This window comes from Blastomyces dermatitidis, assembly GCF_000003525.1.
Source record: "Blastomyces dermatitidis ER-3 genomic scaffold supercont1.5, whole genome shotgun sequence".
In the NCBI taxonomy this organism is placed as follows: domain Eukaryota; kingdom Fungi; phylum Ascomycota; class Eurotiomycetes; order Onygenales; family Ajellomycetaceae; genus Blastomyces; species Blastomyces dermatitidis.
In genome coordinates this window covers 987,044-1,012,989 of record NW_025544778.1, presented here as the reverse complement: position 1 = coordinate 1,012,989, position 25,946 = coordinate 987,044, and the positions used below count along the sequence as shown (strand labels likewise).

The 25,946-nt window shown below is 48.0% G+C and overlaps 9 protein-coding genes across 9 annotated transcripts; 4 read left to right on the top strand and 5 right to left on the bottom strand.

Moving 5' to 3' along the window:
• Nucleotides 1-1,595: 1,595 nt before the first annotated feature.
• BDCG_04857 (uncharacterized protein) lies at nucleotides 1,596-3,945 on the bottom strand. The gene is made up of 6 exons (XM_045420502.1): nucleotides 3,796-3,945; nucleotides 3,661-3,739; nucleotides 2,833-3,555; nucleotides 2,492-2,533; nucleotides 2,329-2,413; nucleotides 1,596-2,245 (listed from the first exon to the last, which is right to left on the bottom strand). Exons 3-6 carry the CDS (start codon nucleotides 2,973-2,975, stop codon nucleotides 2,117-2,119), a joined length of 399 nt encoding a protein of 132 aa, XP_045276599.1. The 5' UTR covers nucleotides 2,976-3,555; nucleotides 3,661-3,739; nucleotides 3,796-3,945; the 3' UTR covers nucleotides 1,596-2,116.
• A 5-nt stretch (nucleotides 3,946-3,950) lies between these two features.
• Nucleotides 3,951-8,776, bottom strand: BDCG_04855 (glucan 1,3-beta-glucosidase). Its single transcript, XM_045420501.1, has 3 exons — nucleotides 8,438-8,776; nucleotides 7,243-8,366; nucleotides 3,951-7,158 (listed from the first exon to the last, which is right to left on the bottom strand). Exons 2-3 carry the CDS (start codon nucleotides 7,460-7,462, stop codon nucleotides 4,649-4,651), a joined length of 2,730 nt encoding a protein of 909 aa, XP_045276598.1. The 5' UTR covers nucleotides 7,463-8,366; nucleotides 8,438-8,776; the 3' UTR covers nucleotides 3,951-4,648.
• Nucleotides 8,777-11,248: 2,472 nt separating this feature from the next.
• Nucleotides 11,249-12,355, bottom strand: BDCG_04854 (uncharacterized protein; the record flags this gene model as incomplete). Its single annotated transcript, XM_045420500.1, has 1 exon — nucleotides 11,249-12,355. The coding sequence occupies one exon, from the start codon at nucleotides 12,353-12,355 to the stop codon at nucleotides 11,249-11,251; it is 1,107 nt and encodes a 368-aa protein (XP_045276597.1).
• Nucleotides 12,356-13,556: 1,201 nt separating this feature from the next.
• BDCG_04853 (NADH dehydrogenase) lies at nucleotides 13,557-15,233 on the top strand (the record flags this gene model as incomplete). Its single annotated transcript, XM_045420499.1, has 1 exon — nucleotides 13,557-15,233. One exon carries the CDS (start codon nucleotides 13,557-13,559, stop codon nucleotides 15,231-15,233), a length of 1,677 nt encoding a protein of 558 aa, XP_045276596.1.
• Nucleotides 15,234-15,512: 279 nt separating this feature from the next.
• Nucleotides 15,513-18,432, top strand: BDCG_04852 (fatty-acid amide hydrolase). The gene is made up of 3 exons (XM_045420498.1): nucleotides 15,513-16,187; nucleotides 16,394-17,699; nucleotides 17,820-18,432. The coding sequence occupies exons 1-3, from the start codon at nucleotides 15,885-15,887 to the stop codon at nucleotides 17,984-17,986; spliced, it is 1,776 nt and encodes a 591-aa protein (XP_045276595.1). The 5' UTR covers nucleotides 15,513-15,884; the 3' UTR covers nucleotides 17,987-18,432.
• BDCG_04851 (uncharacterized protein) lies at nucleotides 18,327-19,628 on the bottom strand (the record flags this gene model as incomplete). The annotated part of the gene is made up of 3 exons (XM_045420497.1): nucleotides 18,327-18,695; nucleotides 19,017-19,055; nucleotides 19,554-19,628. 3 exons carry the CDS (start codon nucleotides 19,626-19,628, stop codon nucleotides 18,444-18,446), a joined length of 366 nt encoding a protein of 121 aa, XP_045276594.1. The 3' UTR covers nucleotides 18,327-18,443.
• Nucleotides 19,629-19,793: 165 nt separating this feature from the next.
• On the bottom strand, nucleotides 19,794-23,180 carry BDCG_04850 (poly(A) polymerase). The gene is made up of 8 exons (XM_045420496.1): nucleotides 22,665-23,180; nucleotides 22,422-22,570; nucleotides 21,969-22,343; nucleotides 21,698-21,909; nucleotides 21,031-21,637; nucleotides 20,872-20,986; nucleotides 20,695-20,812; nucleotides 19,794-20,563 (listed from the first exon to the last, which is right to left on the bottom strand). The coding sequence occupies exons 1-8, from the start codon at nucleotides 22,811-22,813 to the stop codon at nucleotides 20,489-20,491; spliced, it is 1,800 nt and encodes a 599-aa protein (XP_045276593.1). The 5' UTR covers nucleotides 22,814-23,180; the 3' UTR covers nucleotides 19,794-20,488.
• Nucleotides 23,181-23,208: 28 nt separating this feature from the next.
• BDCG_17027 (uncharacterized protein) lies at nucleotides 23,209-24,685 on the top strand (the record flags this gene model as incomplete). The annotated part of the gene is made up of 2 exons (XM_045426194.1): nucleotides 23,209-24,138; nucleotides 24,244-24,685. Exons 1-2 carry the CDS (start codon nucleotides 24,047-24,049, stop codon nucleotides 24,683-24,685), a joined length of 534 nt encoding a protein of 177 aa, XP_045281032.1. The 5' UTR covers nucleotides 23,209-24,046.
• Nucleotides 24,686-24,724: 39 nt separating this feature from the next.
• Nucleotides 24,725-25,576, top strand: BDCG_17026 (uncharacterized protein; the record flags this gene model as incomplete). The annotated part of the gene is made up of 3 exons (XM_045426193.1): nucleotides 24,725-24,919; nucleotides 24,990-25,214; nucleotides 25,277-25,576. The coding sequence occupies 3 exons, from the start codon at nucleotides 24,725-24,727 to the stop codon at nucleotides 25,574-25,576; spliced, it is 720 nt and encodes a 239-aa protein (XP_045281031.1).
• Between the last annotated feature and the right edge of the window lie 370 nt (nucleotides 25,577-25,946).

Here is a 25,946-nt window from a genome sequence, read left to right as displayed (position 1 = left end):
CCTCTCTTTGGTTTTCAGGTGCCCAAAGTTGAAAAGGAAAATTAATAGGAAGATGGATAGGAGAGTGGGTTTGGCCCTGGTCATATTCTGTAGCCGGCTTTGCGAGGGCATTACAATTTATATAGGCCCGACCGAATCTGGGATTGCCCGCATGTTGCAGTCTCCCTGCCTTTCAAGAACGAGAGTGGCCGAGAACCTGGGTCCATCTCGGAAACTGAGGTTGCCATTCATTCTCGGGCAAAATGTGGATAAGATGGGAGATCTGAGGCAGTGGCAATGCATTGCGTTGTTCAAGACGTTATGCTTGATCCACGTCCCCGCGTTGTCTGTGAGCCGTGTCATAACCCAGAGAATTGACGCGGGGAAACACGAAGGACCCGGATGCAGGCCGAAGCCGGGACGCTAAGGAGTGCTTATCCATATCCGCCAGAAATGCTGGAGCGAGCCCCAAATGTCGACATGCTTGCTCTGGAGTCTGGAGTCTGGGCTGCTATAATTGCCCCTATATCCTTGCGATCCACACATAAGCTCCAGCGGACATCCACCGAGAATTGGAATTATTCGTGAGCTTCTTGAGTCAACTCTCAAAAGTGGAAAGTCATAGTTGGCGCTATCAAACAAGCCAACCCTGCCAACACTGCTCAGGATTCAAGATCATCATGAATGCTGTACATATCCAGGGCTTTCTATTCGCGAAAGAGTGTTAGTAGCCCTACGATCTCTACAAGAACGCCACAGTTCCCACGTGGATACTTTCTCCTGAGCTTGAACGGAGGAACTCTTTGGAGGGAGTTGTTTTGGGATGGCAAGTTCAAGATCCATCATCCCGACTACGCTAGATGAATAGAAATTTCGCATCAACAATTGGTCACTAAAATTCGGTCAATTGCCTAAAAGTACGGATAGGGGGTCAAGAGGCACAACCTGGCACAACTGGCCTTTTGCTGCTGGTTGGCCTTGTGTGTCATGAAAACTGCTTCTTGGCAATTAATAATGATAATCGGACTAGCCCTTCCGCTTTGTCGTGTCAGGAATACAATTATCAAAATCGATTTATAAGACAATACTAAAAAACATACGTGAAGGATAGGACAAACACTTACTGCGGGGGCAGGGGCCTTAGTTACTGCTTAACCTAACTGCAAGTAGTGCTAATGCTTTCCTCTATCCTGCGTATCGTATCAAGAAGGACGCGAACTCACAACCGAAAATATGAAGGATGACAATAATCAAGCTCGATTTCTATCACGCTCTGGCGTCTGGGACTATGGACGGAGGAGAAACCATGGAATAAGCCCAACTTGGGTAAAGTTGAGGGCCTTGTAGGCTTGTAGCCAGCTCAACTCTCTCAAATGAAACTTTTGTAAAATAGCTTTGGTAGAAGTTATAGTGTCACATGATACTTAAATCACCCAACTCATTTACTCTTCTTCAGTTCTTCTCACACATTTTCTTCAGAATAATATTTATTCATGAAATTAATAAGAGTTTCACTCTGATTATATTTTTTAAGTGTATATTTTCTAATTATTTATATTTATCTATACAGATATATACAGATTATTTATTAGATAATTGTAACTGCCTGCAGTCATAGAAGTTAGAAGTAGAGAGGTGAAGACCAGGAGATAAACGGTGAACAAACCAAATTACTTTGTAATTTGACTGGAAGTCACAAAAGTTTCATGCGGTTCCACTAGTCTTTTTAAACTTTCTTGGGCTTCGAATAAATTCATTCGAGTCATTAGTGGCCCCGGCAATACCGTAGAGAACTTTCAACAAAGGAAGAGCTGGCAAATTCCAAACAAAGCAACTCGTCTCAAGACACAACAACGAAACATATTTGCAAACGGCGGTCGTTTTGGCATATCTGCGGATCTGTGCTGCGGAGAGGCCGCGACCTATCCTCCTAGGCGGACACCACTCCTAGGAAGGGCATGTCCGCTGTAGAGATACTACCTGCTCAGTGCTCATTGATGTTGAAAATACACTTTGGCCCACGGAAGGAAGCTGGGCAGCGTGCAGATCTGTGTCTTTTCGAGAGCGCCCTGCCGGGGACCATCTTGGTGGCGTGCGAGCCCCGCCCGGAGGCCTGAGTTGAGAGGGTTTGGTACAGTCACTGCCCAAAGTAAAAGGGGCGGCACTCTGCGGCCACACGAACACCCGAGATGACCAATACAAAAATATGATACTTGACTCGGGTGGCAGCAGAAACATCTTTGATGATCTGAGGCAGGATGTGTATCTTGATAACGATTAGCCAGAAAACTGACAAAAATGTGAAAATGAGAAGTAGATATCATCAAAATGGAGGACGGCTGCGTCTACATGTTGCCGGAGTAGAAGCCAAGCATGTATGTCCTCTACCGACGGCAATGCCGATGCTCCGATTTCGGATTCTGCGGCTGGGGATCTGTTGTTGTTGGTTAGTTAGTTATCCCTTTGGCCACGCTGCACTGCACCACACGAGGCCAGAGTTCAGACTCCATACATAGGGTCGTTTGACTTGGGCGTATTCTTCAAAACCTCTCCACTGCAAGGTTAATAATTAGGAGTTTCGGTGTTCTCAGAGGGCAGCCTAATGGAGCTACGTGGGCCGTGAACACACAGCAAAAGACCGCGGTGACTTGGATTGGTGGGCGTCTCGAAGCAAATGGGTTTACCTGACGAACGTCCTCCAAATCCGTGATCCGAGCCCTCTACCCATCAGGAAATAGATCTACACAGTAGAGTAGCCTTGATGATGAATAGCCGAACAAGAGAGGCAGCCGAGCCGAAGCAGCTTTTCCAAAAACTAGGGCGGAAGGCTGGGAATTGTAGCAACCAATTTACCTTGAGCTAAAACCAGCCACGCTCTCAAAAGCCTGCTTGGCACTGCACTGCAGGGTATGATGGGCCAATGATTTAACCTTGCGAAAGGTAACACGCACTCTGTACGCTGCGTAAACTGCGTCGAGCAACCGGCTACTCAACATGGAGGGATTGCAGAAATGATAGTTCCAGAAGGATCAGTGCAAAAGCAACCTTGGAACGGAGTTACCCGTGTATGGCTCCCAGGATTTCTTGGTGGTTGGTTCGTTGGGGTATCAAATCCTGGAGAAAGTCTGCGCGCAAAAGCATCTCACGGGTGCAACAGGTTGGGATGAACTTTGAGAGCGATCTTGTTGCCTGAACATCGCTAAATCTGATGTGCGCAGCTGGGGGTAAAGAGGATTCCCCAGTAGTGGAGGCTTGCGCCCTTTCTCAATGCTCCGAAAGAAAAGCAATGGTTGATATTCCTGGATAGGGAGAGGGAAACCACACCCCGCGCTATACTCCCTATACTCCCCCAGATTCCAAATACTACTATTGATCTGCAGACTGTGAGAAATGCAAAGCGGGGCGAAATTGCCAGACGAAAACTAGACTGAGTAAATCTGCAAAAGGCGCGACCGCTGATGCCTTTTGAAGTGGCATCTTGCCTTGATAAGAACCATTGCAAGTAACTAGCATTTCCTAGTCATATTTTGGATTTCAGCTTCGGGCCTCCTCCATCCGCTGCATGCGGAATCCATTCTGGGAGATGTCAGCCGTGGCATGGAAAGCAGATATAAACACTCCTACAGCCAAAGTCCAGCTGTTGCAACTTCGGCAAATCGTCATCTTATGTAACTAACTTACTGTAGTTACGTCCACAGAGTCCATGGACGAAATTTCGTGTCTGCCCAACAAAAAAATAACGAGCTCTTGCATCGAACAACTGTATGCCACTCAGTTCAGTCCTCGACGCATGCCAATGCGATGGGAAATCCGCACCTACAACCGAATACCCCCACCCCAGCTTGGGCTCTCTGGCCGATCCTTTCGGCTCCTAGACTGTGTACGAAACAATAATCAAAATTATGTTCGAAAAGGCTGCGGAGCGCGGAGCAGAACCAAACCCGCTCTCGGAACAGCTCGTAAAAGGGTAAGCTGGGACCTGCTGGACATACTCCGTACAGACTAGGGTTATTGACCATATGCGAAATATTTCCCTAAGGGACCGGCGCCGCCACACAAGCTTGGATCCTAGATCTGGTTACCCCATCTAAATCAACCGATGGAAGGAATATACTTGCTCCGGTGTGGGCTCTTAATTGATGTGGTTGCTGACAGTTGAGACAACGGCGTTTGGCCAGCAACCAGGAGCGCGCGATCCCAAAACAGCAAAATGTTGACCACGAATTTTGCCAGATAATTGAATCTCGCGCCCCGTTCTAATAAAATCAGGGATGGGTGCACTGTTATTCATTACTGGGTGTTTTCCGATTTGTTTCCATTGACTCGATAAACTACCTGAATTGATAACCGATACAAGAACGCCTTGTGGAGTTAGAAAAGGAGAGTAAAAGAGAAGCGGACCTCCCTTGAAGTAAAAACGTTGGCGTGAAAGGATATAAAAGGGAGAGATGTAACGCCGTGAACTAAAATAAATAACAGGAGAAGAAAAAGAGTGACATGTTTCACTTTTAGAAAAAAACAAATTTCAACATTATTAGAACACATATACACGCGACGTTGGATGCGCTTGGAACAACAGTCACCATCATCCTAACTACGTGGGCATCCCTTCGGCATGGCAAGAATACATGGAATTGAAAAATAGAGGTAAGTTACAGTACAACTATATCTACGCCGTCGCCTGCTGGAACACAGCCAAGGTCGAGCAGAACGTATTGCGATTCTCAATCTGCTTCACAAGCCCTTGACCCCCTCCGCTTCTCGTGATCATGTTCGTGCTGGCCTTTGTACTAATGCCGTACAGGTGCACGGGAGAACAATCCACTTCAATCATGTTCTCCTGGCAGGATTCGGTGGCGAGACATTCCTGGTCGTAGTTCTCGAAGAAGCTGTACAGGCCGCCGCCGTAGAGGAACACATCGCTGGAGTCGAAAATGCGCAGGCCCCAGGCTTTCTTGCATGCGTCTGTTTGACAGTGGGAGAAATCTGGGTCGTGAAAGTCTTCGTTGGGTTTGAATGGGACAAGGGCGTTTGGATTGGCCTGGTAATATGGTGTTTCCACCTGGATCAGGGCCAGGAAAACGTTCTTTGCACCGACGATGGAGTACTGGTAGAGCTGGGAGTGTTCACTCGCGGAACCATAGAGCCAGACTGGTCCAGTACTTTCGATCAGTAAGCCACGGCCATTGTAGATATTAATCTGGCCATGATCCGGCAAATCCAGTTCATGATCTGAAACCCAGAGCCAAGTATTTTCAAAGTACCCAGAGGCTTCTTTCGTGATATGCATGAGCATGAATGCACCAACGCATTTGGGGTCTGGTGTGGTGGTGCTGTTGGGAGTCTTGGCACAGGTGTCGCTCTGTAGTTCCGTACCGGCAGAACCTCCAACTCTCATGTGCACGTCCCACATTCCGACCGAACCTTGTGTTGTTTCAGCAACATTCCACTCTACCAAAATGGCACCCGGGGCAGGTCCCTTGGTTTCGAGCATCAGGTCACTAATTTCAACGTTTCCTTTGTCGCCTGGCTGCCCGACTTGCAGCATAGGGATGGGTTTCGATTCGTCGGAGAAGGCCGGTCCAGATGCCATGAGAAGCGGCCAAATTTCACCGGTGATCTTGATTTCCTTGGGCACTTTGAGCGTGGAAGTGATAATATAGGCTCCGTGGTCGAAGTATACAATTTGGTCTGGCGTTGCGCTATCAAGTACTGCCTGGATTGCTTCTGTGTCATCCGTTACACCATCTCCCTTGGCCCCAGCACCCTTGACGCTAATAAACGACTTCGTGGGGACGTCCTCATACTGTGGCTTGGTCCGTTCAAATACCTTTCCAGATGGGTCAAGGAGAACTGCTGGTTTGGTGGGGCTGGCAAGTCCAGCACTGATTCGAGTTTTCTGGGGAGGTGTGGTAGGGCATGATGCAGGGTTAGGATCCGTTGGAGAGGGCGTGGGCGACGGTGGTACAGAAGACGCAACAGACGATGGGGTTACAACTGATGACTTCGACTCCGTAGCGTATGGCTTACCTTGCGATGGTGTTGGAGAATTGTGCGTGGACGGCGGCGGCTGGCGTGATGGAGTGGGCTCCGGGGAAATTGGAGCTGGCTCGGGTGCAGGTGGCGCGGGGGCACTGCAACTATCTCTCCCGATAATACGTTCCACTGTATAAACAGGAGCTGGTTGAGGCTCAGCCCCCCTCTTGACAATTTCTTCCACTATGTAAACAGGAGCTAGTTCTTGGACGGGCTTTCTCTTGGAGTTCTTGATGGGTAAGCTTCCCGCAGGAGTGAAGGCATTGCCCTGGGCCCATGAGGTGACGACTGAGCCTCCATTAAGGACAACGGAGCCATCGAGATGGGCCACCGCCACTTCAGAGCCTGTGAAGTCAACATTGTCAAGGATGAGAGTTCCTCCTGTTTCAGGAACACTGTTATCATCGTAAGAGGTGACAATCCCTTTTGGTGTTCCGATAAATGTGCTATCAAGGATGAGTACCGAGCCAACGGTCTGGTTAAAACCACCGTTAGACATGTTCAGACCAACGCCACAATTGTTCACGGTGATCGACTTGAATGTCCACGCCCAGTTCCAGTTCATGAACACTGCTGTGTTGCAGTTCTTAAACGTGAGGTTGCGAGTGGTAAACTGTTGGTTGCCCAAGAAGGCGCCGTAGTTACCACCATTGAAAACGAGGTCTGTCATGAAGCCTCCAGAACCGTTGTCCATAAAAATACCTTGTTGCCTATTAGCTTCACCACCACCTTGGACCATTTCGAAACGGATGTTCTGCAGGCTGCTGGCTTGTGCCACCTGCCAATGGATACCAGCACCAGATCCTTGATCCATGCCTGTCAAGTCGATAACGAAATTTCGAATGGACCGGAAAAAGTTGTTTTGGTTGGTATACCAATTAGCGCCCGAGTCGGTGTATGGATCAGCATCGATAACAGCAATTCCTTGAAAGGAGGCAGCAGCCTTGATAGTGGGCAGACCCAAAGCATCACCAACGAGCTGCGTGTAGTAATACTGGATAATCGGCTTGGAGACAACGTAGGTGCCTGCTGGGAAGTAAACAATGGCAGGGGTCACAGTAGACGAGTCGCAACCCAGTCCGCATCGATCTCCGGTTGAGATAGCTCGGTTGATCGCTTCAGTATCATCTGTGGTACCGTCGCCTGTGTCACGTATGGGTTGTTAGCAAAAAGCTTCGTGTGGCACGGAATGAGAAGGGGGAGCAACAGGGTTATCCAATACCATACCTTTTGCACCGAAGTCCTTAACGTTACGATATATCTGATACTCGCCGCCGGCCTCTCTGAATGCAGGGGCACCTTGGCGTTCGATAGAGCTCACCCAGAAATCTGATGCTTGAGGAGCCGGGTTCTCTTGGGGCATAGGAATAGCATTAACAACGCCTGATAACCCCCCCATCCATAGCCATATATGGGTGGCGCCCAAGAGGGCTGATGATAACCTCATCGTGCTTTGGTCAAGAGGCCTAGACAGCCCCAGAAGATGGAGATGGACACAAAAAAAAAGGGCTTGAAAACCCGTTAGGGTTGGTTGGAGAGAAAATATCCCAGCGCACAGCACCGGGTCTTAACTTGATGAACAGTTGTTGGTAAACAGCAGTCTGGTTTGAAAGTTGATAGCAGAGGGAGTGCAAGAAGAGAAAATGTCAAGAGAATGGCGAAGGGACGAGGAAGAATCTGAATGAGATAAATGACAGACTATGTATTGCAATGGGAAGAAGATGAGGTTGCTAGGAGGGTGAAGGAGGGGAGTTGGAGGTTGTGGACGCGACGAAGGGGGTAAGTTCCCCCAGCGCAATGATGGTTGTTGTGTTCTCCGTAGTCAATGAACGACCGCTGTGAATCAAGCAAGCGAGAGGAACGCTCGATGTGCCGCGCACGAGAATAACACCCGCTGCACACACAAAGAACAAGTTACAAAAGTAATGAGGGTGGTAGGGCGCAGCGAAGAAATAATGAATAGGAAGATAGATAAAAGAGAACGGAGTCGAGCAGAAGACAGGCTGCGATGCAGGACTTTGCGAACTATGTGTATTTTTGACTCCCATACATGCGTAATGCGCCGGTATTTTGGCGCCGCCGTATCAGCCACCGCCGCGCGCTAGCCCCTGATTTGCAGCGGTAATCCGGTGACAGAACAACGAACCCCTGAATCTTAAATGCGCCCAGCAAACCGCCAACCACTCACAAGTACGACACTCTGGCACAAGCCGCCAAAGGACCCTGTTTCCAGTTTGTCGTGATGAAACAGTTGGGATAGATTGTTGTTGATGGAAATGCAAGGTTTGGAAATTATTCTCAGTGTCTCCGCGGTTTGACAGGGCCGGGTTCGTTCATTATTGGTAAGAGGGCTAAAAGTTGAGTTTCTTTCTGTCACTAACTAGCGGCCTGCTTCAATTTATATCAATAACAAGTAACTTACTCTTTCTCTGCGACTATTCTGACTTCTCTATTCCAGGAAACCTGCCCAAGAGTCATCCATCGGGCGCTCCAGAACCTCCCCGCCCAGCCCTGGAATATTCATTCCTGTAGGAAAGCGCCCTGTGATGTGCTTCCCGCGGGCATCTGGGGATCACTCCCCCGTGCTCCAGTTTCAACCCATCCGAAGCCAACCCCAATACCGCTCTCTGATAGAGTGCCGCCCAAGATCTATTTGTTCCCTCCCCTCCAAAAGATTTCTCTCATGATCAAATCATCCCCTCCCATACACCACCATGTGGGCAATGTCACACAGGACTTCTGGGCATCAAGCCATGCAAGCATTGACAGAACAGGGAGCATAATGTGACGTGATGACCTGGAACAAGGTTGTTATCCCTGCTCTGCACATTCAATAATGCGAATGGGGATCGACGGTCCAGACGGTTCCGGGAGTTAGCACGCGCCACCAGGAGGCTGATTATGATTAGCCTAGCCCAGCTGCCTGTTAGCCCCATAAACAAGATATGTAACTAAGTGACTGCCGAGTTTCTTTCCTCGGCCGCCCTCACCTGCCGAAGACTTTGCTCTGCCAAATACAGAGTACATAATGTGGGCTTCTCGGCATTTATTTTTAACAATGAGAGCCTGGTTAACTCCCCCTCTCCACATCTATCAGGAAGACTTCCAAGATTATATGGATCTTCCTTTAGGCGGCCAGAGCATCGAGCGCTGGAAATTCCGGGTGCAGAGTGAGCATTAAATTTGGGATAACGGGCCGCCATTCAGCGCCTGGAAACGGGGACAGGGGAAGCTTGCCCGAAACAGAACAAAAATGACCAAGGCTTCAGCTGGAAAATAGGAACGGTTGGAAATTACCCCACTTACCCAATAATTATTATAATTTACTAGTGTTAAATTCTTCGAGGAAGTCTGAACAGGCACAAATGTCCTTTCCCCCTCAAGATCGATGTTTCCCTGGCTTCTGAAAAGGTATTAATTTATTCTTTAAAGTGTTTGCAGACAGTGGTCAGCAAGACTGCAAAGACGTGCATTATTAGGAGCACCTGAACTCGTAGTATTACCTACATGTACGGAGTAAAGTCAATACTAGTTGTTGTGAAATTTGTTCCTTGCGAGAGGAGTGCCGGTGCCCAAGCTCTCTCTGTGTGGCTCTACAATATCCCAAGACCTAATGCCCGTACTCAAGTCCAGCGCATTCAAAAGGAAAATGTTGGTTCAACTCCCCTTACACCTTACACCTTACACGGGCGGTTGGCTTCTCAACCTTCGAAACAGAGTCAGCACTAGTTAACTAACCCAAAGACCGCCCAAACCAACCCTTGACGTGTTGACTCTGGCGGGCGTTCCAAGGAATCTTCACCTGGGAGACTTGGCTAAGAATTTGACCGTGCATTCAGTCCTCTGTACCTCACCCATCCTCCATGCTCTGACATGATGTGATAATCCCACCCAGGACCGCTTGTCGGAAATTTAGACATGGATTTCCAAAACTATGGTGCAACGTCTTTTGGGGTGACAGACATAATAGCCACGCGATGATTCTGCACGAGGAATCCGATGCGCACTTTTACTCACAAAGGGCGCTGTTTCGGGATCCGCTCTAGGGACCTCGCGCTCCTCCTACCTCAGAAGGTGATTTAAGTTAATGCGTCTTTGTATCTAATAATAATGACTAAACCGTCGAATTTCGCGGGGAAGGATAACGGAGTGTATTTTGAAAACAGCCATGCTCTCAGCGGCGTAGAACAAAGAAATCCAAGGTGTAACAGACGCAGCATTTGGGATCGAATGCTTTTTCAGACCCCTTACCAAATAGTTATGTAGCTTAAAGGGTCCCAAACACTAACTGCCCCGGCCGTCTCCCACTCTCCATGAATATTATCCAATCTGATATGAAATGTGATCAGCGGGATGCCTCTCACGCTGACTGCCGTGTACATGTACTTACTTGCATCACTAGTTATATTACCGTGCGTGAGAACTGGAATAAAGGGGGTTTTGAGTATATGAAAGTCAATGACAATTTGAAGTTACGGTCTCTTGTTTGGCCAGTAGGTAATTCGCAAATAGCTTGAGTTTACCCTGGGAGTTTGGCCTGTAGAAGGGCAAAGAAAAGTATACAGTGTGTCATATTGATGTTTAATATATGTAATATTATAGCTATTAGTTACTTGGAAGGTACCTGATGAGGGCTTGCCTTCCGTCTGCCTCGGTTTCGCGGACAAAGGATTTGGTTTAATTTGTGACAGTTTCCGCTCAATAAGGAGATAGCAAAGGCTCCATGAGGCCGGTCGATTGGCTGTTCAGGAAATCTTGAGGGTTTTCGATGCTCGCATGTTGCCTGGGAAAGCGTGCTCGGATTAGATGACAGTATCGCTATTATTGCCCGAACCTACGATCATTTGTATGAGTCAAAGCATTGAGTTTAGTCGTTTGAAGTGCCATACTCTGGGCGGTTCGGAGAGGGATGGAATATGTTATTTTGAAGGAACTGGGAAGAGTGCCTCAGGTCCAAAACGAGCAATGTTAATCAAGAAAGCATAGAGTTCCTTGGTTTTCTTCAAGTATGATCCTATTACTAATTACCGGAAGCTATTGATAAAAAGCTGCGCCCAGTACCATATCCCATTTCCCATTCCTATCCATTGTTTCACATGCAAAAAACTAAAAATGAAAAAGAAAAAGGTGCAGAAAGTCATATCAAGTAGAGATAAAGAAACGAGTACGAAAACGAAGCATCAAATATCAAAATGAAGATGCCAAAAAGAGATATCAAAGACACGGTTATTCCCTAATCGACGTCCACGGCAACATAGTCCCTCTCTTCCTCCTCCTCTGAACGCACACTAGGACTTGGTGGCGTTCGTCTACCAGACCTCTCACTCTCCTGCTCCGATGCCTCAGTCTCGGAATCAATCTGCATAGCCTGGGATTCAGCTGCAACTTCCTCCTTCTCATTATTGGGATCTGCACTCCCCGCCTCCTCCCCCTCTGGCTCCCGACCATTCTCATTCCTGATCTGGTCCACCGAGATTCTCCGTCTAAACGCGTCCTTGTCGGCGACTACTTTTGGTAGAGTTAGCACGAGGACGCCATCAACCAACTTGGCACTGATATTGTCAGCGTCGACACGTGCAGGCTTATCGCGGGATCCTAGACTGATCTCCCGCTCAAAGACGCCAACTTCGCGGGATCGCCCGTCGACGATAAGGGCGTTGCTGAGTTCCTCATCCAGCTCGGGACGGTAAACCACACCTGCGAGTCGGAGGGTGGAAGTCTCGGCGTCATAATCGACTGAAATGTCCTTCTTCTGTGCGCCGGGGAGGGAAACATGGATGATGTATCTAGTTTCTGCATCAAAAACGTCGGCGCGGGGGACGAAGTCTACTTCTTTGTCTCCGGATCTTGGATCTGTGCCGTTGATTATGTTGAACACCTCGCCGACGTCAACGCCAAATTGGTTTGAGAAGTTGTTGATGAACTGTTGGAGGAGTTCATGGGGTGCTCCTGTTGATTGGTAGCCAGCGCCTGGTCTGCAATGGCGCTGCCGGCGATGAGGTCCCCAGGCATCCTGCGCAGGATGTCCCCAGGGTCCGCCACGTCCACGACGACATCCTCGGCCGCGGAACGGAATATCTCGGGTGTTCTCCTGCTCAGATTCTCTAGGGGTATTTTCGTCAAGCCCACGGGGGCGGGGTAAGGGGCGGTTATTCGAATCCTGTGTGGTGGGTTGGCTGGTGTTTTGGGCCCGTTGACGGTGGTGAGGGTGCCGATTTACATGCTCAGCATGGGCATGTGGTGTCTGTTGAGAAAACATGTGAAGTCCGTGCTCCCCAAAATCCGTAAGGATGTTCCATAGTGGGTGGGGCTGTTGGTTGAGATAGTAGACGTTTGCCATTTTTGTTGGCTAGAACTTGCTTCCGTGAAGATATAGAGAGTAGATGTAGGGTATCAAGAAATTGTCTTTTGTTTATTTATTTTTAATGTAAATGTAGAGTCGAGAACCAGAGATCGGATGAATAAGGGCAAAGAGGAGTGGTTATGAAAAAGGAAAGAATCAGGAAGGAGATGCGTGAAGAAGCATGTTATATAGACGATATTTCAAGGCATCCCACAGTTACGTGGACGCACGTCTTACAATATCACATTATCAAGCAGAGCTCGAAGTATCGAGAATGAACTAGAAAACATTTTGCCTCAACCAACGACAACCAAACTCACGGTACCACCTCCAGGTTTTGGGTCATTTTAACTTCCGTCAAAACCCCGCCATTCCACTGGACTGGCCAGGGGACGAATCGGGGGCAATTTCATGCTGTTAAGGCAGCAAGATTACGCCGGCCCCCGCAGGGGACATCAACATCTGATGCTGCTGTTCGGATGTGAGTGGACAATTGCCCCAGGCTGCACAATTAAAATGTTGTCGTACATACACCCATCCAGATCATTCGACCGTCGACGAGCATCTTCAGCGCTGTTCCAAGATTGGTAATTCGGGAGATCTTTCTGGAACGTGCTGGTAAGTTAGTGTTGGGGGTCCCGCGGTTGATCGGCCCTTCTACCAGCAGGCGCTGGTGGTGATTGAGCTCTTTTGCCCCAGTAGCCTACAGTTAGTTACAAAACACGTGATGATGATCTAAGTTAATCTTATCTTATCAGCATGTGATTTGGATTTGTGGCTGCAGATTCCCAACCGTCGCCGATTCCAATGCACGAGAGAGTTATCGCGATAATGCTCACTGCGGAGCAGAAATGAAACTCGTTCCACAGCTGTGATTATGTCTTGAAGTTTTGACCCATCTTATAGATTACGCACTTTGCCGCAACGCTCCGTCCGTCTTTCCCCGCAGGTATCTCGGTTGAAGCTCGCGAGGGCCAGTGTGAGTAATAATGAGGTCATGGCGGGCTTCATCCAGCATGAAACAACAGCATGTGTATGCCGGGGACTGAAATGAAGTTGGAATGCACCATTTTGCATATAAAAGACAATATTTCTGCTCATAATAAAGGACCCCGAGACTTGGTAGGATGAGAAAAGAGAGATTTCCCACCTAACTCGCACCATTTTCTTGACCACTTCCGCCCTCCTTCGTGTCACAATGGAGCGGCTTTCTCCGAACCTGTGTCGGATGCGGGTGATTAGTGATGCCCAGTTGCTAAAATATCCCCAGTGGGTGGCAAGTTCAGGCTTCCTGAGAGCTTCTACCACACCCCATCGACCGCTGTACGCTGAGAGCAGGGCACGAGTTCGCAGGTATACCACTGACCCTGTGCCGCGAGGAAACGAAGAGCGTGTTGTCATTCTAGGCTCAGGATGGGGAGGATGGACAGTTTCCCGGAAGCTATCTCCGAAGTTCAACCGCACCATCATTTCCCCCCGTTCGTACTTCGTCTTTACGCCCCTCCTCACCGATGCCGCGGTTGGATCCCTAAATTTCTCCGAGATTGTCGAACCCGTCCGTGATCGAAAAAACACTATCAATTTCATCCAAGCGGCTGCTCGAAGCGTAGATTTCCATCGCAAAGTTATAACATGCGAAGCTTCTGTTGTTCGGAGCGGTGTAACGGAATCAGCTCGTGTAGAACAAAACCAGCCTGAAAAGCAGCGGAGGGCGTGGGAGCAAGGCCAACTCTTCGAAGTTCCATATGATAAGCTGATTATCGCGGTTGGTTGCGCCGCTCGAACCTTCAATACACCGGGTGTAAGGGATAATGCGCTGTTTTTCAGAGATGTCGGCGACGCGAGGAAGGTCAAACGGCGCATCCGCGAATGTTTCGAGCTAGCAGCGATGCCGAGAGTCACTCCTCAAATGAGACGGTATCTTCTGCATTTTGCTATTGTCGGCGCAGGCCCTACCGGAACAGAGCTTTCTGCAAGCCTGCGCGATTTTATTCACAGAGATATGTTCAAAGTCTACCCGCAGCTGAAGGGCGATGTCCGGATAACTTTATATGACGTAGCTCCTACTGTCCTCAGCATGTTCGATAAATCTCTATCTAGCTATGCTATGGAGACGCTGAAAAGAGAGGGTGTGACGATAAAGACAAACCACCATATCGAAGAATTGCGCTGGGGCGAACCCAACGCCGAAGGCCCCTACGAGATGGACCCCAAAAGCTGCTTGACGCTCAAGATGAAAGAAAACGGCGAGGAAGGGGTGGGTATGTGTGTGTGGGCGACAGGGAACGAAATTGGGCCGTTCGTCAACAGAGCGCTCAACACAATCGATCAATTTCCAGTATCGTCTGCAGTGGCAAAGGAAACAGGGAGCCGCGTCACCCAACCCGGCAATACAACCTGGAAAGTGAAGAAGGCCCCTAAAGTTGGCGCAATTCTCGTAGACGACCATCTACGAGTACAATTGGAGTCGGCAGAAGGCCAAATCGCAGTCTTACAAGATGTCTTCGCTGTTGGAGATAACTGTATGTTAGAGTCCGGCTCTCCCCCAGCAACTGCTCAAGCGACTAGCCAAGAAGCCATCTGGCTGTCCAAAGCGCTCAACCGGGGTAATATAGACCAGTCGCCGGGTTTCTCATTCAAGAATCTCGGAGTCCTTGCACACATCGGCAGTTCTAAGGCTTTGATGCAGCTGCCTCATGAAGGCGGTAGTGGGCAGGACAGCGATGGGTTTTTCCGCTGTATAAAAGGTTACCCCGCCTGGTTGATTTGGAAAGGAGCATACCTGTCCATGAGTATGAGTTGGAGAAACCGATTGAAAATACTATTCTCGTGGTTCTCGAATTGGGCGTTTGGGAGGGACGTGTCCAGATATTAATTCGATTGTACCGTACTTGCAGTTCGTTCCCATCAATTTCTAGGCCTGCCATGCTTTTATAATACTTATTTGTTTAAGCGTCTTGTTTGAGATCTTCCCATATTCTTTCTGAAGATCATATTTTATATAGAATGGAACAAGCCGCATATCATCCACTCTATGTCCGATAGCCGGGTCGGCTAACCTCCTACTAGGGAAGGCCCAAGCTTCTTCGCCGAGGCTAAAGCTTAGCTGGAACATCTCCAAGTGACATCAAACAGAAGCATTATGCCTTGACAAAATAAAGGAAGCGTAGAAGCAACATTAGATGTAAGTTTCTAAGACTCAAAGACCGACCTGAGCCGTAAAATATGTGTAGATATCGAGCTGGCGCGGCTCCCTGGCCAGCTCTTCTTCTCGGGTTCGGCCATTTGCAGGAGTTATCCAACCGACTCCGCAGTGGTGCCGGCAATATAGCCTTGGAAACCCATGAATTCCCCTCTTTAATTTTCAGCTATCTCCGCATCTTTTAAAACAAACCGTGTATTCCAACTTATCACTTGGAAACACAGATGATAATGCCATATTCACAAACCCCCTAACTACTTCAATAAACACAACAGAAACCGGAAGAGATAAAGTAGAGCAAACAAATCCACTATCCCACCAACCATGTCCGCTGAACCTGCCTACAAGGCCATTGCCCGCAAGAAGCTTGCGCAGCTCGAATCTCGGATTCCTAGAGAATGGCGTCTCTCCAGTCAATGGATCCCTGCTGGAATGCTGTCCGCCGAAGAGTCTGTCATGGTCACGAACAAGTATGATGCGGTTAACGTGATGGATGTGCCACGCAAATGTGGTGTGTTGAACCCGAAGGAACTGGAAATTACGGAGAGATGGGACATTAAGGGGTTGTTGCAGCAGATTGCCACGGGCAAGCTATCTGCTAGAGAGGTTACAGAGGCGTTTTGCAAGGTTGGTTTCCTTTTTTTCCTTTTTGTTTATTCGTTTTCATTTACATATTCTGCCTGGATGGAGGTTTCGATGACCATATATATACCTACCCTCTCTACTTACATCTCGCCTTGGTTGGTTACAACACTATTCCTTCCAATTCATACTCTTCATAGCAAGTTTACAGATATGGCCTTTTGAAATAATATATAGCTAACCATCTCCAGCGCGCCGCAATCTCCCACCAACTCACCCGCTGCCTGACAGAGCCCCTATTTGAACAAGCCCTGACTCGCGCCTCAGAACTAGATGCCCATTTCAAACGCACGGGTAAAACCATGGGCCCTCTCCACGGTCTCCCAATCTCCGTCAAAGACACCTACGACATCAAAGGCATCGACTCAACCACTGGTTTAGCGGCTCTTGCATTCAAACCTGCGACTGAAAATGCACCACTGGTGGACCTGCTGCTCGACCTAGGCGCCATAATCATTGCAAAGACCAACATCCCCCAGACTCTCGGCGCCCTTGACAGCGTTAACAATCTCTTCGGCCGCACTCTGAACCCTCTGAACCGCAAACTGACACCAGGAGGCAGCTCTGGCGGCGAGGGTGTATTAGTTGCCATGAGAGGTTCAATGATAGGCCTCGGCACTGATATCGGCGGCAGCATCCGCATCCCAGCCATGTGCCTTGGGATTTATGGCTTCAAGCCAAGTATGGGCCGGGTCCCGTTTGGCGGCCAGTTGAGCGGGAGTGTGCCTGGCAAGACGCGAGTTGGCCTGCAGCCTGTTGCTGGTCCGATTGCACGATCGATGGCAGATATAGACGCTCTGATGAGAGAAATTGTGCCGAGAGCAGAGCTGTACGGTGAAGATTGTATCCCCGGCCAATGGGGCGTCAGTGAGACGCAACGCTCATTAACGCAACCGCGTAAATTCACCATTGGCATCCTTCCGTCCGATGGACGCATCCGGCCGCTGCCACCCATTGCCAAAGTCCTGACCGAAGTAGCACAAGCCCTCCGCAAAGTCCCTGGCGTCGAAGTCGTCGAGATCCCCATTCCCGCCGTACTGGGCGACTGCCAGCGCGTGGCAAACGAGCTGATGGGCCTGGATGGGGCGGGCGGTATGGCTGATATCCTAGAATCTACCTCGGAGCCTCTCATCCCATGGCTGCAGACGAGATTTAAGCGCGGGACTCCTAGAACGCTTGCACAGGCGTACGCGAGTCAGGGCCGTAGGTCCGAGATAGAGAAGGAGATGATGAAGATGTGGACTCTGTCATCGTCGTCCGATTCGGGCTTGCAATCTAGAATGAGGAAAGTGGATGCGATTATCCACCCCATTGCCCCACACCCCATTCCCGAGCATGACCGCTACAACGCCGTCGGATACACATCCAGCTGGGTTCTGCTTGATTATGCCGCCGGAGCCGTGCCTGTGCGGAAGTTCACAGAAGCGGATCTCGAGCTTGGGAAGGAGATGGATGGGAAGGTGCTATCGAATTGGGACAAGAGGAATAGGGAGCTGTGTATGTTTCTGACTTTTTACTATCCTATCCTTTCTTCTTTTCTGGTTATTGGCTGTGCTTCCGTTGCAGCATTAGTAAAGCCCATTTATGATTAAGTTATTAACGAGATTTGCAAAACAGGGAACTCCAATACCGTTGACCGACGTGTCTACCTCGATTCACCCCTGAGCATCCAGGTCATTACCCCTAGGCTGCATGATAATGACCTGTTTGAGGCTATGTGCATTATTGATAGCGCTATACAGAATGAGCACGCTAGAGGCAGTGGGCAGGGATCGAAGTTGTAAAACTTTCCTTTGAGGTATCTTCGACTGAGGGCTGGACTGGAACATTGAATATACTACCCTCCGTTTTAGAGCGGGTGTGGCCCGAGGAATCCTCTCACTTCTATATACGCAATATACCTTGATAACCATTTACTCAATAGGCAGATGTAAGTTTTGGGAGCTACAGCATAGGTGTTTACGATATCTTTCCTCGCCGTAAGATAATCTTTCTGCCTCTCTATCTCTTATAGCAGGTGAGGGGGTTAGTTAATAAAAACCTCAGCTTGATCCGCCGCCAGTAAGTAGCTTAGTCCTCCTCCCTGTCTTTCACACACCTGACAGGTACAAAAATGAACATGTAGCAAGTATGAGAAGAAAAGTAATTTCTGCAGCAATGCATAACAATAGGCTCAAAAGCAGGAAGGACATAAATGAGATTGACATATATTCGCTTTGTGTTTCGTGCATAGTCAAACATTTAATAACCATAAGTTGCTCGTAGCCTTTGTGTCAAATGCTCCTCAGCCGTCAGAGGCCTCGCACTCGGATAACCCCTACGCCTTAGCACGTCCTTAAACTCCTCCTGGTCAGCTTCCCCTGGCAATATTGGCTCCATAAGGACATCTCTATCCGGCTGCACAAAGAATAGCATGCTGAGCCGGTCTGTGTTCTCACTCTCGTTCCGAGGAAACGCCACACGGCGGATTGTGGAGCACAAGCGGCCGCAAGCCTAGAATTCGAGTGCATGCATCAGCGATGTTTACTACAATTGCATCTTTGATGCATGGGATATCGATCCATTCATTGTTTATCAAGGCCTGTAGACCCCCTTGATCACTAGGTTGACGGAAAAGGAGTGTGATTCAGCCATAATCAGTATGGGCGCCTGCTCTTCTTATATCGTCTTCGACCCCTTCTGAAGTCCCCTGGGTGCTCTTCTGGATTGCAGGTTATTAATAATGTATCGAGCGCAGCCGGCTTTCACCACCTTCGTGGTGTTTCGATATATAATCTCGAGAGAGCTAAATAAATAACCAGTTGTTCAACGTACTGTCAGGCAAATATCTCCAAACTTATATTGGTCGAATGTCTGAAGTATTTAAACGGTCAGTAAGCGATTCCCATTTCCCACAAAACTACTCCGTACGCGATTCTTGTCTTTCCCTCATTCAGAATTGTGGATAGCGACTGTCTCAACCCAGCATCGGGATTCGTAAGACAATACGACTCTTAAATATCCATGACCTTTACCAGCTAGGCTACTCGAAAATAAAACCATGACATGTTCGGCGACTGTATCTAGACAGCGGGTTTTAAGAGGAGCAAAATCCAGGAACCGGATATGATATCGTCTTTACTTACTTCTCATCCCGGAAACCCGTGTCCCTAAATCGCAAGTAAGCTATGATGAACGAGGGGTTAACTCAAGAACGAGCCAATATACCAAGCCTCCACCGCCCGCAAACCTCATCTTCTCCTCTTGCTAGTATTCTTGAAGAAGTCATCTGCTAGATCAAATATTTTGTTTCGCAACATTGTCTGTTAACTCGTGGCCAGTAAGGTAGAAAAAACCGGCGTGTTTCCCGACCCTCATGAGCTCTGGCGCAAGCTCCTCCACTGTGCTAAAGGCACGGAGGTCAATTATGGGTAGAGCTGATGCCATAATATGGACTAGTTGTGAATGGTGATATGCAAGTACTTTGGGGCTACGTGTTAACCGGTACAAAGTGAGTGTTTTTGCAACCGTGATGCTGCTGAGGAAAGACAAGAGGAGCTATGACGCACAAAATGCATGATCAACTTAAAAAATTAATTTACTCAAAATTAACCACGGAACAACTTTCATGATTGTTTTCGGTGGAGCCCGTAGGCTCCGACGAAGTTCTTTGATTATCTGCCTAAATCTAGAAATGCCTAGTGACTATCTGGAAGGGAAAGTGGGACAAAGAAATGTCACCCCTAGGTACGTACATACAACTGGAAGAAGCTATTACAACAACAGTATTGCGGGGAGAAAAAAATAAAAGTGGGTTCCTGATATGGACCTGGTGGTCCCAACGGAAAGGTTAAACAATAAAAAAAGACAAAAAGCAGCTCAAAACAATGAACCCTTGGTGCATTCTCCAAGAACCACAGTAGCTGAAGGAGATCTGGTTCGGGATGAGGACAAACTGAAAAAGAACTGTAGGAAAGCCACGTAAGAGAAAGTGGTGAAGAATAAAGTAAAGGAATTTGCAAAGAAAAGGATGGGTCGTATCTGATGATCTCTTCTCCTACTTCCCGATACGAGGGTCGACTGACACACTCAATCTATGGCGACAAAACGGCTGGCGCGGTTAGTAGTAGACTACGTATTGGGTCTTTGGCTGTCGCAAGATTTACCAGTCCTGGGCCTTGGATTATAAGGGCCAAGTTGGGTCTACCTCGCGACTGTCAGCTTAAGAATGATAAGGGCGGGAAAAAAAAATCAAAACCAGGTTTGAAAATCTTCTCATCCAATACCCTTGTGACAACTGGGAATTATTATGCAGGAGCTGCGGCAGATGGTATGCCATTCGATGCACGGCGTTTCGCAGGGTATTCGGTTGGCTCTTCATTCTGTATAGAGTTAGTGTTAGCGGCGAAACTCATTCCGATCCCGTCGAGATCGAAAGACCACATATCAATATATAGCGAAATATTTTGCTGCTGGTAGGGTTAGTAGTTTGTTTCCAAGGCGGCTAACTTACGTCCAACTCGTGAATGCTTCTCTTTTGTGCGGTCGCTTCGGACTTTTTCACGACCTTCTTCTTCGGTCGAGATGGTCGCACCTCTCCAGGCTGGAAGACATCATCAGGAAGGTCGTAGCTAGGACTGGTATCAGTAATGGTCCAACAAATGCTTTAGGAAAGGAGCAGGTAACGCACTTGCGGACGTGCGTAATATTAATATCATTTATGCCAGGCTGGTACTGTGGCCATGAAGTGCAGGTACTTTTGAATATGTGCGTGTCGGCCGAGATGTCTAGCGATCTTGCAGCACCTTCGAGAGTCAGTTGTATCATGGTAAGTTGTGGGAATGCCTACCTGGAACTAAAGGCTTGACTTCAAGTCCAATGTAATAAGTTGTCGTGTAGAGTGTACAGCCATTATCTCCATTCGGCTGATCTGTTTCCCGCATGGGAATAGCCCCGCCACCATTTTGAGAAGCCGCAGTGTGTTGTGGATCGTTCGTCTCGTCGGTAGTTTCGGTCTTCGTGCCTTTCGCCTGGTACTTCGTTGATCCGCCCATCACCTCTGCGATCTCCTTCTGGTCCTTACATATATGAATCCGTTCGAATCCCTTCGGGAACGGATGTGCAATTTCAATCGAAGATTTCCTATCAAGTGCTCCGACCAGATGTCGTAGCTTAGATTCCACAAGGCCAGACCACACAGATTGTGCATCTTTGCTTCGACTTGCTGAAGTGATACTGAGGTAATACTTATAGTCCTGCGAGAAGAATGTGTGGCGAGTGAAAAGGTCGTTCCAAGTCAATTGCCCAACGAATATTCTGTCGGCAATATCCCCACCGCGTTTTAGCTCACGAAGCAGGACAGCTTTCGTCGACAGTGAAACATTGTGAGTCGCGCACATAGATGGATATGCAGGTGTAATTATGGGCATCAAGTGATATTTATCGCCGTGGTAAATCTAAACACGCATGTCTAAGCGAACCTTGTCAATGGTTAGAGCAGTGGAAATCAGGCTCACCTGCGGGTTCCAAACTTTCATCTGGAGCGGGCCTTCTTCTATAGGCTTTAGTAACACTGGCTGTGGCCATTTCCATTGATTCATTATGCGGAAAAATTTTCCCACGATCGCTGATCCGGTAGCTTGGGGATAAAGCTGGCAGACTCTGGCCACAAGCATAGCCCATGCAACGCCTCCGGGGAATCCTACGATGTTCGAATAAATCGCTCGTCCTAAAAAAAAAGCACAGTATAAGTATCTTACAGTAGGAATAAAGGTGAATGCTACATACGCTGTGCCCAAAGCTTAATGGCGCGTAGCGCAAGCCGAAATGTCTTCTGTTGGGGGACAAGTTCTAGGATCTCATCTGTCACCCGTGTCCCGTTGACACATCTTATCTCTTTCTCATCTAACCCACGTAGCAGATCCTTATTTTTCAGGTCTAGATTCAGGGGCACGGAATGGACGAGGAGACGGGCATATATAAGATCGATGCTGATGCCGGACAATTCAATCTTAATGATCGGAACGAAAGCATCTGGAACAGGAGTTAATTTTTCAATGGCACCCAAAGGTGCCATATTTTCTAAAACGGGAGGAAAATCGGAAAAGAAGTCCTCGAAAGACACATGTTTTGGGCCAACAACCAGGGTGTCAATATCAGAACCTACCGCATGACCACCGAAACATTAGTGTATACCATCTCAGCAGGTCAGATGGGGCTACAAATGAAATGATAACGAACCTGGACCATATACGCCTAGCCGATAACTGCCATATGTAAATATCTTCCCTCCCGCAACATCGATAGCTGCCTGCGATAAACCCTTGCGCCGACTAACCACCTTCACGAATTCGACTGTCACCCGCTGGATTAGTTGTAATGTCTGTTTTCTAAAGAGGAAATCGAGTTAACTCTAGTTCATCAAGAAGAGGAAGAAGAAGAAGAAGACAAAAAGAAGACAATAGCCATCGTTTAGATACATACCTCCGCTCAGTCTCTGCCGGCGCTTCGAAGTTATTTTGTCGCTTTAGCTCAGCGGTTAAATCCTCGTTCGCAGCGATCTCTGCTGGCGTGGGCAAGGCGTTCGATACCGGAGGAGTTACTCCCCACTGTCTGACCGGCGCCGCAGCCATAGCTGTGAGACCGCGCGGTCCCTCGTATGATGATTCGCTAGAGGATGTTAGGTTCACTCGAGCAATAAAGGAGTATTACTGCGAGATGAAGGAGGTGATCATAGGTTGGATGGAAGAGATAAGGGAAATCCAGACAACGAGAATAAAGAACAGAAGGCAGCCAAACAAAGAAAACAAATCCCAAACACCAGAGCAGACACTGTTGAAATAAATAGAAAGATGTAACGAAAAGAGAAAGCGGATGGCTGGAGGTTGGAGAGTGAAGCTGGTTGAAGTTCGGCATCGCTTCTGGCGCGTTCTTTCACCCAGAACGGATCCGCGCCAAGGTTCGGCTGAGCTGAGTTATTATGGCTAGGCGCGCGGCAAAATACTCAGGCACAATGTCTCTTCTAAAATTATATTCGACATGCGCGTACCATTATATATATGTATCTACAGTGGAATGTCTATTGTCTTGAGAGCAATATGGCTCCATATTTAGATCAGCGAACTATCTCAGGGAGAAAACCTTACTATTTGTACCCCCGCAGGTACTGTCCATCGTGTGTCGAATATGTGAAGTTGCTACCTTTTGCCCATGCCATACAAGCTACAATCATGAGCCAATCACTAGACCTCAACCATACATTGGGGTATAGTTAATTCAAAGAGGGTGCATAAATTTGCAAACACGAGAAATCAGTCCCGCTCCCACTATGACCCGATTTGTTAGCGGGATATTCGACCCCAGTATTGCCAAATCAAGCCCTTCGTTAATCTCGAATTGAGTTCTATGGACAAATACGGATATTTTCAATCCGAATAAAATCTCGCAAGAAAGGCATAGAGCCATGAATTATCTCGGCTTGCCGGGATCAGAATTGGGCACATCTGCATACATAACGTGAGAGTTGTCAATATCAGCTCGCCTTATTACTTAGATACCGATCATACGTTTGTGGGATGTGTCAGTCTGGCATAGGCGTGGTTGTCAATTCTCAGATTGATCATTTCAGCGCAGGATGGCTGTATATAATCATCCTCTAGCATCAATTCTCACTTGAAACCTCATTTTCTCTGCCTACAGTTACCAAACACGTCAGATAATTATCCTCCAACCTGAAAATCCGATGAGTGAAATAGTCTAGGCACATTCTTATTCGTTCTTGATCTACCCTCACCGCAGAGAACATTGGAAAGCTGATAAAGCCGAAATATACGCCGGATTCATACACCGTTGCGATCATCTGCCCGATGGGCATCGAAATGGCCGCGGTTGAAGGCATGCTAGATGATACCCACCCGACCATTGCCATGGGCCGGGACGAGAGTATCTATACGTTTGGGTAAATAGGATAGTATAATGTAGTTATTGCTGTGTTGTCTGGAATGGGGACTAGTCCTGCGGTAATAGTGGTGACATAGACCCTAAATGACTTCAAGTCAATTAGATTTGGATTGCTAGTGGGAATTGGTGGCGGCATCCCTGTTGATGGAGAACATGATATTCGGCTTGGAGATGTGGTGGTAGGCAAGCCTACGGATACGTTTGGTGGAGTGGTCCAGTTTGATCGAGGCAAGATCTACAAGGATGGAAGGTTTGAGAGGACAGGAGCGTTGTCCAAGCCTCCGAATTTGCTTTTAGGAACTGTGGAAAAGCTGCGGGCAAGACACTATAGACAAGGAAGTGAACAAATTCCTCAAAATGACCTAAAAAGCTCCAAGGATTTGCTATTCGAAGCAACATATTTCCACCCCGAGAAAATGAGCACATGCCGGGCTTGCGATCCAAGTAGGCTTGTTAACCGCGAGGAACGATATGAAGACTCCCCTGAAGTCCACTATGGTACCATCGGATCTTCCAATATGGTTATCAAGGACATCATCACTTGAAATAAGCTATACGATGAACTCGGAGTCATCTGCGTGGAGATGGAGGCCGCAGGCCTGATGGATGAGTTCCCCTGCCTAGTCATCCGAGGTGTATGTGATTATGCAGATTCCCACAAGAACAAGGAGTGGCAACCGTACGCTGCAGTCACAGCAACCGCCCACATGAGGGAGCTTCTGGAGACGATCCCCGCGTCCGAGGTTAAACGGACTCCCCCAGCGGCCGAATCATTCAAGGTAAATCACTTTGAATTCTGTACAGAACTCTGAATGTTTATGGGAAGCTGATGACACCTGGAATTGCCAGGACCCTCCTGATATGCAATTAAAAGATAAAGTTGCCCGGTTGGAAAAGACGAATCAGCTCCTTGAGCAAAGCAATCAGTCCCACGCCAAGGATATCGAATCCTTGAAGGCAGAGCTCAAGGCATCACAAAAGGAATTCCGCAAGTGGACAGCAAGCGGTGGGCGACCGATTGCGGGACAACAATTCGGAGGAAGTGGTGGAGCTGAAAGCATAAATCCGAATGCGGTAAGTGCTTTGCCACGACTGATATAATAGATATAAGGGTCTTACTTACATGTACGTTTCAGGGGTGGGTTGGTATGATTAGAAAAGATGTCGTTGATGCAGCTATCAAGGGGAAACATGACGAATTTAAAAGGGATTGTGTCGAATTGAAAAGGACAATACTTACTCAATGGGCCGCTACGGTGGTGAATGATCCCTCCGTCGCGAAATTTTTTGAGCAGTGGTTTCACTCTCCCCGTCTCTTGTATGTGCCTGGACTCCTAATACTCACGCTGTTTGGGCGGATTCTACAAGAGATGATGCTGAAAGATTGCTTGTCTGGTGTGACGATTGTGCGAGCGGCGGTAAAGCATACAGTGTAACAACAAGATACTGGACTCTGTGGGCCCTTTTTGAGTACGTGGGGGTTGTTTCTGCGTTGCGCCGTTGAAAGCATGATCATATTTAATTTATCTTGCTTTCGCTTACATAGTATATTTTCTTTCCTCGGGATATTTAATCTCAATGGAACTACGTTTTGGCTGAAAATGTTCGGGCATATATATGTCGTCGAACACCCCTACGGAAACTATGACATCAATGAGTTATGCACAACATCGAAATTCTACTATATTTTTAGCGGTGATGGCTTCTTCAATTTGAATCATCATCATATATAGGGTTGAAGTTGGGGTTGAGTGGACATATCATCCGTGTTTTTTGATCCCTTGGACCTCGGATCCGAGCCGATGG